Source organism: Canis lupus, chromosome 27, assembly GCF_048164855.1.
Source record: "Canis lupus baileyi chromosome 27, mCanLup2.hap1, whole genome shotgun sequence".
Lineage (NCBI taxonomy): Eukaryota > Metazoa > Chordata > Mammalia > Carnivora > Canidae > Canis > Canis lupus.
This window is the reverse complement of record NC_132864.1, coordinates 38,747,138-38,760,315: the sequence shown is the minus strand read 5'-3', so window position 1 is coordinate 38,760,315 and position 13,178 is coordinate 38,747,138. Positions and strand designations below refer to the sequence as shown.

The window sequence follows — 13,178 nt, the reverse complement described above, 5'->3', positions numbered from 1 at the left end:
ATAATAAATGCCTTTATTCCAGAAGTCGAAAATCCAGGAAATCAGAAAAGTCCTTATACTGTTGATATTGTCAGGTTTTTGTCACATTTCTAGTTTCCAGGCATTTTGGAGGCAGTCATGTTTTTGTGCAGTTTAAGCCCAGGCCCCAGGACATGCTACGCTACCTTGATAGCCTCGGGGACGTCACTGACGGCTCCTGGGTCCAACCGAACGAGACGGGTCACTTCGTTGCCAATGGCTTCTGTGTTCTTGAACCTATGGCACATGGAGGGTGTGGGTAGGGTGGCCTCTCCTTCCTTCACGGGAGAGAGGGAGGTACAGGGGGAGCCCTGAATTGGAGGGATACAGATTAGTGCCAAGCGGCATCTAAACACTACGCTACTGACATATTGGTAACTTTGATCATAGATGTTTACAATAAACAGCATTATGAATGGTTAGGATAAAATGCCAGAACTATCTCAAACAGGAATTATTCTACACTCTCCATTCAAAGGACATCCCCCTTTACAGTCCTTGCCTTCAGAATATGCTCTTGCTCTGGCCCCCAAAGCAGCCCATCTACAGCATGGCAGCCCATGGTAGCTGGGAGAGTAGGTACAAGTTTTCAGGTGTCACTGCCCCAGGCTAACACAAGGCAGACTTTCCACAAACACAATTAAGTTGTGGTCCTGATCCAGAGGACTGAATTAGAACCAGAAAGAGGAAGCAATAAGTAGGCAAGTGTGTGCTCTTGAGGAGGAAACGTCCATCCCTGCATGTGGGGTAGATGCACTTCTGGGTGATTTAACACAAGGTCCTGGGAAGCCCCTTTCAGCTACTACTGGTCTAAGAGTTCTGACCTTGGAGAGCTACGAGGGGAGAGTTTATAGGACACATGGCTGCTGGCCACCTAATCTGAGTAGCTTGCTGCTCAAAGACCTGTGGGAACAAACCAAAAGGCTCCTCAGGCCTGCCTCCCTAGGGTGACAGCCTCCATGTGCTTCTTTTCCTCCTCAAATAGGACCGGGGACTCAAATGTGCTCTGAATGTGTTCTGGGGTCTAGGCACCCCAGGCAGGAGTCCGTGCTGTCTAACCGCTGCACAGAAAGACTGGGTCAACATCTAGGGCAGAGGACCAGGCGTCTAGGATCACCTCCCCGACCGTCCTTGGCAGGACCACATCATATTCCTCCCTGCTCAGGTGCCCTTGTACTGGACTTCTGGCAAGGCTCTCATCAGACAGGTGTGACTGGGGCCCACCTGGCTGGCAGCTGCACAGCCAGGTAAGGAGAGATGCTCCAGGCGAGGTTAACGTTGTCCTTCCACTGCTTCTCACTCAGGCTGATGTACTTGGACCTCCAGTTGGCCACACTGTTCTCTCCAGCCTGGTCCAGCTCCAACTCTGGGGCCGACAGTGGATTGTACCATGTGATAAGACGCTCGATCTCCGTGGCCTGGTGAGATGAGACATTAATACATCTTCTGTGTGCGCCCATTCCCAGTGCTGTGGGCATGTCAGGTATCACCTTACCAGCAGAGACAGCAACAGCGTCCTTCGCTTCATGTAGTACTTGTGTAGCTGGGAGCCCCGGTTGGTTTTCTTGGACATGCCTACAGAGGAAAGAGAAGGCACAAGTATGTTCTTCAGAGTTCACTGGACCACCCTTTACTTCTAAAACCCAGAGGAAGCTGTCTTTCAGTGCTCTGCCCACTGTCTGAACTGCCAGGTTGTGACTCAGATGGAGGGACCTATCAGGAAACCTTCAACTGACCTGACTTTTTGGAGATGGTTGACATGCCACTGGACAGGGGGTAGGTGTTGATCCAGCCTTGAGTGGCCTGTTGCCGAGAGCCGACTGCTATGTCCAGATTGCTCCGGGTGTCTTGGTTATCTGTGGGCAAACACATTGTTGCTTCCAGAATGAGGTATCTGGATTTTCACCAGAGATAAGGCGATCAGTGGAAGAGTGGGGGGCAGAGACATGGTATTGATGGATCTGCAGAATAAACCACCCTCTGGGAAATTTGTGGTTTTTTTTTTTTTTTTTTTTTTTTTTTGTAAGTTCTACATTCAATGTGGGGCTTGAACTCACATTCTGCAATCAAGAGTTGCATGCTCCACTGCCTAAGTCAGCAGGTGCCCTGGGGAAGTTTTTTTTAACCATTCTACATAGAAAGCTAACTAAAACGTATTATAGTCCTCCTAACCTTTTTAGTTTTAAAGATTTTATTTATTTGAAAGAAAGAGAGAGAATGCAGGCAAAAGGGGGGGAGGGGCAGAGACAGGGAGGGAATCTCAAGTAGCATCCCCACTGAGTGTGGAACTTGATTTGGGGTTCAATCCCATGACCCTGAGATCATGACCTAAGCTAAAATCAAAAGTCTGACACTTAACCAACTGAGCCATCCAGGTGCACCCCCCCAGCCTTTAAAATAGAAGAAAACAAATGTGCATAGTGATCCGGATAAATTACAAATAGTTCTCTCATCACCAGCATCATGCTGTCCTTTAACACAGCAGGAACTTGGGGCCCGTGTGAGCAAGCAAGGAGCGTGCTGGCCCTGCTATACGTGGAGCCAGGAAGATGCCTCAATTACTGTGCTTGCTTTTTAGTTTTCCTTTCCTTTTCCTACAGTCAGGTTGTCCTCTGTGGGTCTGTCTGCAGAAACCACGCTCTTCATCCCTACTTTGTGCTGTATAACCAGCTGTATGCTCAGGGAAACAGGAACATGTTTCTTTGTGGTTTGCTGCTTGCTTACACACCACAGCACCTTTTCCTTAACCCTGTCCACCCTGGCTTGCTCCTTTTCATCCTTGGAGACTCAGCTCACATGTCACCTCTTCCAGAAAACTGGCTTTGGCTCCCCAACTCCAGGGGGCCAAGGGCCTGGCTTTAAGAGGTGTTCCCATGATCCTCTCCTGTTGACATCACCTGTTGATTTGACTGCTGTCTCCTACCAGATGACAGCAGACAGTGCCTTACTCATCTTGGCACATGAGCCTTATCCCAGGATGGGCTTGTCAGATATGCAGTGGGGGCTGGTGAACAGGGCTGGTGCTGGGAGGAGTTATGTCATGTGGCCTCTGCTCAGGGCCTCCTGCACTCATTCATGCTGTCAGCTGGGGCTGGAGGACAAGCAGTAGCCAGGCAGGCTTTGGTCACTGTGCAGCACAGCCAAGGCCAGGGCTCAGTAGGACCCTCTCTGTTCTGACTGAGCTCCTTCAGTGCCCACTGGGCACCACTGTCCCGCCCATCCCCGTGCCTTGGCCCCACCACCCAGGAGCAGCTGCCCTGATGAGAATAATGCTTACCTGGGGGAACAAGCTGGCTGGCAGTCAGGTACTTCTTATCTGAGAACATGGCTGTCCAAAATTTAATCATTATGCTTATGTCTTCACGCAGCCTCTTTTCTCCTTGAGTAGGGAACTTTGGGGGGCAACTTCAAACAACCACAAGAGGGCAAGAGTTGAGTGCCTGGACTCTGGGACTGGAAGCCAGGCGTATTATAAAAGCATGTGAGAGGGGACACAAGTGGCCTCTTAATGACAAAAGGTGAACCCAGAACTAGTCATGGGCAACAACTATCTCATTCATTCTAATGGAAAAAAGTGTGATGATCTTCTGAGTCCTCCATGGCCACCTCTACTACTATCCCCAGTGTTCTCAACAGCCCTTGGCTGAATGGTGTGCTCCTGATGGATCGTGCAGTTGCAGCTGTCTCTATACAACACAATCTACACACTTACAAAACCCCAGGCTGTGCGATTCTTTGTGCAATAACCATTCATAGGAACTGGGAAGTTAAATGGATACAGTTATTCTCTTAAGTCAATTGAATGGGGGAAAATTTGTGTATGTTGCATGTTGGGAGGCTAGCTCTAAGCACAGACATGGAAATACAGCACAGGGCTGAACATATTCAAATCCAGGGCCACCAGAGAGCCAAACAAGGGCAGCGCATAAATCAGGCCAAACCATTTTGTGCCATGACTTCTGGGGATGTGGCGGCATTGGGTACAGCGGGCCATCACTGCACACTGTGTGCAGCATAGCTGGGGGAGTACCTGAAGTAGTCAAAGGCGGTTGAGTAGATCTTCTCGCGAAGTACGTTGCGAATGGTTGCATTTGGCACCACGTCAGCGTGCAGGAGGGCCAGTCCCAGAGTCAGCAGTCTGCAAAAGAACACCAGGGGCCAAGTCAGAGCGAGCCGCCCAGAATGCCTGAGGAGTCCCTACTAGTTCTAGTGTGCTAGGACTATGGCACCAGCCAGGTGACTGCCATTCAGGTTTATTGTACCAGAAATCCCTTAGGAAGGTTTTGTTTTGTTTTGAAATCTTCACTCTAACTGGGGGCAAATGAACAATTTGTGTTTATCTGCCTTAGTCAGAAGTTTGTCTATTTGCAAACTGCTTTCTGAGTCCAGTCACCCATAGGTGCTATAAAGGTAGAACATTTAATTCAAGCTAAAAGAAAAGAAATTTACTGAGCAGTTGGTTTTTGCCAGGCCAGGGCTACTCAATGGGCTTCTACAGATGGTGTTGGTCTGTGATGAAGTAGTACAGAAACGGAGAGGGGATAACCGCTCATTTCCACAGCAATTCTGCATTACTATGGTGGTCCAGTGTGAATCCTTTTCTAGTAATTTATTCTCATGCATTTTATAAAGGTACAGGTCTGTGATGGACTGGAAATGAAGGGAAAAGAGTATGAGTCCTTCACCTTCTCAGTGGTTTGAGAAGCGCAGTCCCATGGAGTGCCCAGTGGACTGCAGAAACATGGGTCTGAACTCAGGGGAGGGGCAGAAAGAGCAGGTGTTGGCAGTGGGCAGCAGGCAGGAGGAGCATACACTGAAAGGGGACCCTCACCCTCCTTCCAACTGACCACCCAGGCACCTACAGGTGCTCCCCACACCAGACTGACCCTGCCTGCTGTGTCCACAGCACCCCTGGCCATAGCACCATGCCTGAGCCTCCCTACTAGGTCACATATCCCCAAAAGGGGGTAGCCCCTGGTGTGGTTGGTATTTTGCATGGGCCTTGGCAAAAATCGCCTTGGGGTAGTCAGCACGATCAGAAGTTTTCTGTGAACATCTCTGAGGGGTAAAGTGACCTGCCCAAAGTCACTGCCAGCCCCTTAGTCTGAGCTTGTCACACCTGAGCTCTGACACACTACCTGCTGCTTCTCTCTCACCACTGTGTCACCAGAATCCTTTGGCTGCTATCCACCCCCAATCAATTTAGAAAGGCTGCCCAACATCTGGCTGCCCTAGGTCCATGAGTGAACTATCTTCTTGAACACTCTTTGCTGTGGATAGCACTCTGGCTGACTTTCTCAGCCCTGTAAGGGCATGGCAGGCCAGATCATTCCCTACAGATCCTCCCTTCCTAAGAGTTCTGCATGTACTAGGGGCTTGGTCAGTTTCTGGTTTAAAAAAAAAAAAGACCAAGCACGGGGAACTCTCCCACCAGTGCAGAAGGCCTACTGCACCAGCAACTGACAGAAACCTCCCCCACCCATCCCTGCTACCACCATGAGACAAGGAGAGCCCCTCACTTGAAGCGAGGCCCAATGGCCGCCACGTGCCGGTTCATGCTTCCCTTGGCCCCACCGATGTTCAGGGACATAGAGCGCTGCAACAGGCTGGAGAAGATCTCCACTTGGTCAGAGCTGCAATATTTGGCGATCTCGAACCGCTGCACCAGGAACTGAATGGGAAGAACATGTGCTCTGCTGGGGCCTGGCCTGCCTGCCCTCAGAGCCAGCACAGCCAGCACAGCTGGCTGAGGTGGGGCTCTGAGCCAACAGGAGGGCAGGGAGGGGTCTTAGGGGAAGCATGACAAGTCCAGCAGGGGCCTGGGGGAGAAGGCTGGAACAGCCATCTCCCAGTCCCTACGTAAGGCAGTCAAAAACCTGGAGCCCTGTGCTTACTGGGCCACTGGCCCCAGGGGGATCCCCTGACCTTGCAGCTAGAGTGGGAGAACCTGGAGAAGCACATACGTCAATCCAGATGTAGTGAGGGGTCACTTCGGGAGCACAGGGTTTGGGCTGACTGGCTTCTGATGCTGCCAGGGGGTCTGCTTCCTTTATCTCCGCGGAAAACAGGCCGAACTTCTGCTCCACTGTCATCTGCCAGGCCCCTGCCATCTCCCGCATAAACTGCAAGTATGCAATGACTGTTAGTGTCTCTGCAAAGCACAGAAAGGTACTTACTGTTGTTTAATTATAAAAGGAATACATGCTCAGGGCGCCTGGGTGGCTTAGCTGGGTAAGCGTCGATTCTTGATTTCAGCTCAGGTCATGATCTCAGGATCATGAGATCCAGCCCCAGGTCAGGCTCTACACTGGGCCTGAAGCCTGCTTTAAGATTCTCCCTCTCCTCTCCTCTGCCCCTCCCTACCCCTTAAAAAAAAAGAAGAAGAAGACATGCTCAACAAATGAAATTTAGAAAACCAAGGAAGTATCAACAACAAAAATTAAAGATCACCTATAATCTAACTTCCCAGCTGTTTTCTACCAAAAGGCCATTCTCGAATTATCGCTAGGCCAAGTTGTGGCCTCCTGCTTTGTGGTGTCAGCACATCTGAGATGGGCCTAGTGTTGGGTGGGCCCTCAACAGGCTCCACCTGGGTGAACCTTCTTCTTTTTTTTTTTTTTTTGTGAACCTTCTTAATAACCCTGAAGCTACATTTGGTTGCAGAGGTGAGGTCGCCAGCTCAGGGTCTCCAATCTGGCAAAAGCAGGACTGGATTTTGGCTCTAGAGCCCAGTTCCTTTTCTCTACCCCAAACAGACCCTGCACATCACCTTCACGCCATTAACCAGGCCCAAGGAATAACCTCAGGAGCCAAACTGAGTGCGCAACTGCCACTGGGCAGTTCTGCGGGGGAGCAGCCTCCCCTTTTGGCCCAACAATACTTGGCAGTTCCTTTAAGGGTATCTGCGGAGAGGTGGCAACTGAGGCTTGGTGCCTGGGGTAAATGCCCTGGCTCCCTGCCTAGTGTCCATCCCTTTCTAATTATGGTTTTACTCAGGGAGGCCATGTGGCCAGTCACAGGTACCCTCACCCAGCCTTCTGATGGCTAGGGGGGCCAATGGTTCTCACTGGCACAAATCAGCAGGTGGGTATCAACTGGGTGAAGGCCAAGGCAGCCAGCATCCTCTGCCCTACTTCCTGCTTGGAGGCCCAGAAACCATCTGGAGGTCCTGCAGGTGAGGAAAAAAGTCCACAGACTCAGGGTGGCAGAGTTTCAGACATGAGCCAGGATATCAATGAGCTGCCTGCAACACCAGGAGGATAGCCCCTGGGGGTCAAGGAACTGTGCCCAGTTTCTATTTCCTGCAGCCAAATATAAGTATTACGTTAGAAGAAGAAACTGCAGGCCTGCCGAGGCTGATGAGCCACAGCAAAGCAGCACGCCCACTCATGTGTTGACCAAGCACATCTGGTTGCTTCCTCTGGGCCTGGCTGCTTTCCCTCCAGGCTCTGGGAATGGAGCAATGAACAAGACAAACATCCACGTAGTCTTCAGCAGGTCCACAGATGCCAAGAGATGTAAGATATAGCAATCAGACACTGATCCAAGTCTGAAAGATGCCAAATGAAACAGTAATTTGCTTGGCATAAAAATCCTTCCATGACCCCTCTTCTGATTCTGATGTGGGGGGAAAAGGAGGAAGTGAAGGTGGTAAAAAGCAGGAAAAATCCATTTTTCTTGCCAAGACTAACCCCTCAGGGGTAGGGGTCAGTGACCTTTATTTTAGCTACTCAACAAAATACCTACTTTCTGAGAAAGTAAAACAGCAGTGCACATCAGTCTCTACTGCTTTTCTTTTTTTTTTTTCTTTTTTTTTTCTACTGCTTTTCTATACATAAAGTCCACATCACAACAAAAACGTTTAAAACACTGAAAGCAAAAAAATCAACAGAAAAAAAATCAAGAGAAACAGACCCACAGATGACCCTGACTCTAGAATAGACAAGAACTTTAAAATATTGTAAATATCACCAAATATTTATAGGTAAAGATGGAGAAACTAATGAAGATACAGAGTCTCATCAGATACATACAAACTATGAAACAGAAACAGAAATTCTAGATCTGAGACTCATGATATCCAAGATAAAATATATATGATAGCTTAACAACAGAAAGAATAACGTGTCAGAAAAGGGCAGTGATTTGGAAGACAGACCAATTAAAATGAGCCAAAATGAAATGAGAGAGATAGAAAAGTGAAAAGCACTGCAGAGAATGTTAATGATCTGTGGGACAATATGAAGTCATCAACATAGGTGTGGGTACTTGGAATCCCAAAATGAGACAAGAAAATGGGGAAAAATATTTAAAGAAAATTTCTTACTTTGATGAAAAACCTTCAATCTCTAAAGTTAAGCAACTCAATAAACCCTAGCGGGACAAATACACAGAAAACCACATATCATAGTCAAACTATTAAAAATCAAAGATGAAGGGAAACATCCTAAAAGCAGGTAAAAGGAAAAACCAAATACAAACAATAGTACTTCCTGAGGAACAATGATAAGAATGACTGCTAACTTCTCCCTGGAAACAATTCAAGCCAGAAGACAATAGAAGATGTACTTACCATGCTAAAAGCAACAAAACAAAAAAACCTGTCAACCCAGGATCCTAGATCCAGGAAAAATATCCACATGCATAAAAACAAAAAAAAAAAAAAATGAAGGTGAACTAAAGCAGAGAGAATTTATTTCAGCAGACCTGAACTACAGGAATGGTAAGGGAATTTCTTTTTTTTTTTTTATTTTTATTTATTTATGATAGTCACACAGAGAGAGAGAGAGAGGCAGAGACACAGGCAGAGAGAGAAGCAGGCTCCATGCACCGGGAGCCCGACGTGGGATTCGATCCCGGGTCTCCAGGATCGCGCCCTGGGCCAAAGGCAGGCGCTAAACCGCTGTGCCACCCAGGGATCCCTGGTAAGGGAATTTCTTTGGGCTAAAGTGAACAATTGCGAATCTAAGTTTACAGGAAGACTTAGAATGTGAGAAATGGAAAATATTTGGATAAATGTGTGATATTTTTAAAAAGTCCTTTTCTTAATTTCTTTGAAAAGCTTTGGACTTTTAGAACAAATATAGCACTATTATAAGATATAATAACACATGCAGTAGTAAAACAGATGAAAACCAAAGAAGGGGGCATGTGGGTGTATGTAACAGCAATGGCAGATCACTGTCAGTGTGGAATCCTCTACCTGGCAATGACAACAGCCACCATCACAACAGCAGTTTGTATTTACTAATAGATCGCTACGCTGGGCACTGATCCTGGCCTGTGAGGTGAGGTGAATTAAGTCATTCAATCTCCACAATAACTCTTTGTCACAGGTGCTCATACTAGTAGTCTCATTACACAGATGAGGAACTTTTCTTTGGAGTCAGAGCCCCTACAGGTTGTGGCAGGATTCTCACAGGCCCTTCTGCATGCTCCGTGATGTGAGCAGAGCTGGCCAGGCTGAGAACCCAGTGCCCACCTTAGTTTCATAGATAAAGGGTCCAGGAGCCACTGGTAAGTCTAGGGCCCCAGCTGACTTGCTCTTCTGAGAGGCAGAGGTCAGTGCCTCTCCCTGACCAGGTACTCTCCCATGGGAGCCACCAGACCAAAATACCTCCCCAGACTCTGAGTGGTGTGCCCAACACAAACTCCATACAATTATAATAACCCAGGCAAATGTGAGGTATGATGATTATTGCCACCACCAGCACCTACCCGGAACATTCTAATTCCATCTTTGGAAATATTGCATTTTCCTCAGGGTACAAGAAAAAGTAAACACCTCTTTTGACCACTTATCTCAACTCATCTTAAGTAAACACAGAAAAAATGCCAAATTCCCTGTTGTTATGAAAATTAATGAGATCTTTGAAAAATTCAACAGTTCTTAGATATTCATCCAATCAGTTGAAAGGGCGTATATGACCTTGCCTGGGGGCCTCCTCCAACATCAACTTTAGAAATATGGACACCAGGAAGACTGCCCCTCCCAAAGTGAGCAGGCCAAGAGAAATAAATGTCTTTGTGAACAACCACAACCTCTCTGGATCATATTCCATGTGTTCCACTCTCAGAGAAATGGCTCCCTCTACTGAGCTTTTGAGAAACAACAACTCCTAGAAACCACTAGGATCCTTTTTTTTTTTAAATCTTTGTTTTTTGTTTGTTTGTTTTAATAAAGACTTTATTTACTTATTCCTGAGAGAGAGAGAGAGAGAGAGAGAGAGAGAGAGGCAGAGGCAGAGACACAGGCAGAGGGAGAAGCAGGCTCCATGCAGGGAGCCCGACGTGGGACTCCATCCCAGGTCTCCAGGATCACGCCCTGGGCTGAAGGTGGCGCTAAACCGCTGAGCCACCCGGGATCTCACTAGGATCCTTTTAACACATATTCCTTGTTGTCCTCGTGATAGCCCAGTGGTCAGGCATTAATATCACAGCCTTACATATAAGGAGACTGAGGCCCCAGAGGGTGAGAGGCTTGCCTGGGGTCTCCAAGCTTGTCAGGTGAACAGCCAGGTCAAGCTCTCTCCATCTCTCTGGCCCCACCCTCAGGAGCTGAACACAGCTAGTGTCCTACCGGTACTTCCACACCATTCTTGCCAGCCAGCAGCCACTCCCAGCAGGCCAGGGCAGTCTCCATGCCATGCTCGTTGAACATCCGGAGGGGACCCCAACACAGATGATGAAGGAGCTGTGGGTCACAATCTGTAACCAAACACACGCTATTCAGAAGAAGCACTGAACACTGGCTGAACCCTCTGCTTGTCTCCTTAAGTCAACAAGACAGAGAACCAGGTGGGCCAATGATGGTCTTCTGTTTACTTCTACCCCTAAGGACACCACAGAGATCTCTACTAGGGGACCCCCAGATCCCTAAAGAAGACAAAGGTAAATACTCATTTCCAAACGAGCTCAGAGCTCCCCAATGCCTCCATCCATTACCTTTGCTGCTGATGAGCATTGCTGTCAGCTTGAACATGGCCTGCGTGTACTGCTGAGCATTACTGAGGTCTAACGCTGTATTCAGCTCCTGGACCATCATTTTGTTCAGGTCAGATATCTGGCCTGTGGCATCTGAAAACCGAATCATTCCATATACCTGCAAGAAGCACACTTGTCAAGAGAGCTTCACATAATCCAGGCACACGGACAAGGCCTGACCAGAGCCTTACTTTCTCAAACTAGAGCTTATGTGTGTAGAGAGTGCCAGGCTCAATGATGCTACCACTGCTTATACATTGGGGGAACTTCTCTTTCAGAAATGCATGTTGGTATTTCCTTCATTCTAGATGGTCCTTCAGATGCAGAGACCTGGTCTTGTTGATTTTACATTTTAGTACTGAATTCGGGGTCTGAACCACAGTAGGGCTGCATGATGTGGACTGATTAAAAACAGTTCTTTCAGAGTCAATTAATGACTCAAATGAGAAGCGCGGTCTCATTATTTTTAAAGTTGTATATCATTTTTTTCCCCAACAAAAGCATGCTGCTCTCTTATCTACAAGACTCGACTACATAGAAAAGATATGACTCCTTCCAAAAACCAAACCTACTGCCAAAGACAGATTTCCTACCACCACTGGGGTATTCAAAATAGGTGGAACAGGCCATCAGAGCAATCCCTAGCACATGGGAACGCAGGGTCAGTGGCAGCCTAGCTAGGGTCAGCAACAGCCTAGCCCAGCCTAGCCTAGCAGAGTGAGGGGCCCCTGTGCTGAGGGTTCACAGGAAGAGGAAGAGCAACTGCTAGAATGAGGAAGTTGTACAGGGGGGAGGGGAGACCCCACTCAGACTAGGCACTGATGGACTTGCAGGGACCTCTGAAATGGTGTAGGCTAACTTCTGTGTTTTATAGATTCAGATACTGAGGCCCCGAGAGGTGAAGCAACTTGCCAAGCTGGGCTAAAGTGTGGCATGGTGGATGAAAGCCCTCATGGTGATCAGATGTGGTTCCTGACCCCGCTCTGCCTGTGTAACTCTGGCAAGTTATTTTATTTCGAGATCCTCAGTTTCATTATCTGTAAAATTGTAATAATAGTATGTACACCTCATCAACCACCCTAGATAGTGCACAGCACTCAACAAATGTTTGCTATCACTAAAAAACAGGGCAGAAAAACAGAAAGCTTCAGTGTGGCCAGAGTGTGTGTATGTGAAATCATCCTCCTGCAGACGTGGTGAGTGGGTGCCATAAATGCTCCAGACTGTGCTGGTGAGTCCCAGGGCCCCACACCTTCAAGTCCACCTAAAGTGAGTGAGTTCTAGACCTCAAGTGCATTTTCCACTGGAAGGGAGCTGACTGGCATTGGAGCGAGAGGACACTTTGATGGCCCTGGGACACAAGGGCAGGAAAAGTACCTCGCCTGCATAGCGGTTGCGTAGATTCAGGGATGCCATGAAGTTGGAGTAATCTTTCTTCACACAGGCTGGGCGCTCTGTAAGCTGAGTTGCCTATAGACAAATGTCAAGAATTATTTCTTCTTCTTCTTTTTTTTTTTTTTAAAGATTTTATTTGAGTGAGAGAGTGAGAGAGGGAACAGGGGGAGGGGGAGAGGGAGAGAGAAAAGCAGGTTCTCCTCTGAGTAGGAAGCCTGATGCAAGGCTCGATCTCTGGACTCTGGGATCATGACCTGAACCAACGGCAGACACTCAACCGAGCCAACCAGGCACCCCTATCAAGAATTATTTCAGGCCACTGAGACATGCTTTTCTCATGTTCACCATGGCTAAGCCTAAGTCCAATTAAGAAGTCAAGTTTGGATTCAGGGGTTATTAAAAATCTTCAGTGCTGCCAAGCTAATGAAACAAAAATACTTTAGAATAACCTCTAGTCTGACAGGTCTCATAGGAAAAAGATAAAAAAATTTTTAGTATGAAAAATTTTCTCTGGAAGGCAGCTTGTGATATAGCTTCATTTTACTGCCCTGATTGCTTTCATTCCCAGTGGTGAACAGATCTAATCACCAGATCATTGTGAAAATCATCATAGCCTACAATGAAAATGCTGAGAAATTAGTGTTCCCAGGCTGTCTCCTCTGTGGGTATGTGTTGGTGTGTACACGTGACTTGAAGATGGTGAAGGGTGAAGTTAAGAGCATGGTGTCAGAAGCCAGCAGGAGCTCAGAGACACCCAACAGCTGCTGCAGGTCTAATGCTGG

The 13,178-nt window shown here is 47.7% G+C and overlaps 1 protein-coding gene across 1 annotated transcript in view; it reads right to left on the bottom strand.

The window, feature by feature from the left end:
- The window catches only part of PI4KA (phosphatidylinositol 4-kinase alpha), a 118,768-nt gene that overhangs the window by 17,528 nt on the left and 88,062 nt on the right, over positions 1–13,178 (bottom strand). Inside the window, exons 30-40 of the mRNA XM_072803635.1 lie at positions 12,379–12,471; positions 10,963–11,119; positions 10,598–10,725; positions 5,982–6,140; positions 5,538–5,689; positions 4,049–4,156; positions 3,296–3,423; positions 1,755–1,874; positions 1,514–1,593; positions 1,243–1,436; positions 165–255 (exon numbers count right to left, since the gene is read on the bottom strand). Coding sequence (XP_072659736.1) covers positions 165–255; positions 1,243–1,436; positions 1,514–1,593; positions 1,755–1,874; positions 3,296–3,423; positions 4,049–4,156; positions 5,538–5,689; positions 5,982–6,140; positions 10,598–10,725; positions 10,963–11,119; positions 12,379–12,471 — 1,410 coding nt within the window. The remainder of the gene's footprint in view (positions 1–164; positions 256–1,242; positions 1,437–1,513; positions 1,594–1,754; positions 1,875–3,295; positions 3,424–4,048; positions 4,157–5,537; positions 5,690–5,981; positions 6,141–10,597; positions 10,726–10,962; positions 11,120–12,378; positions 12,472–13,178) is intronic.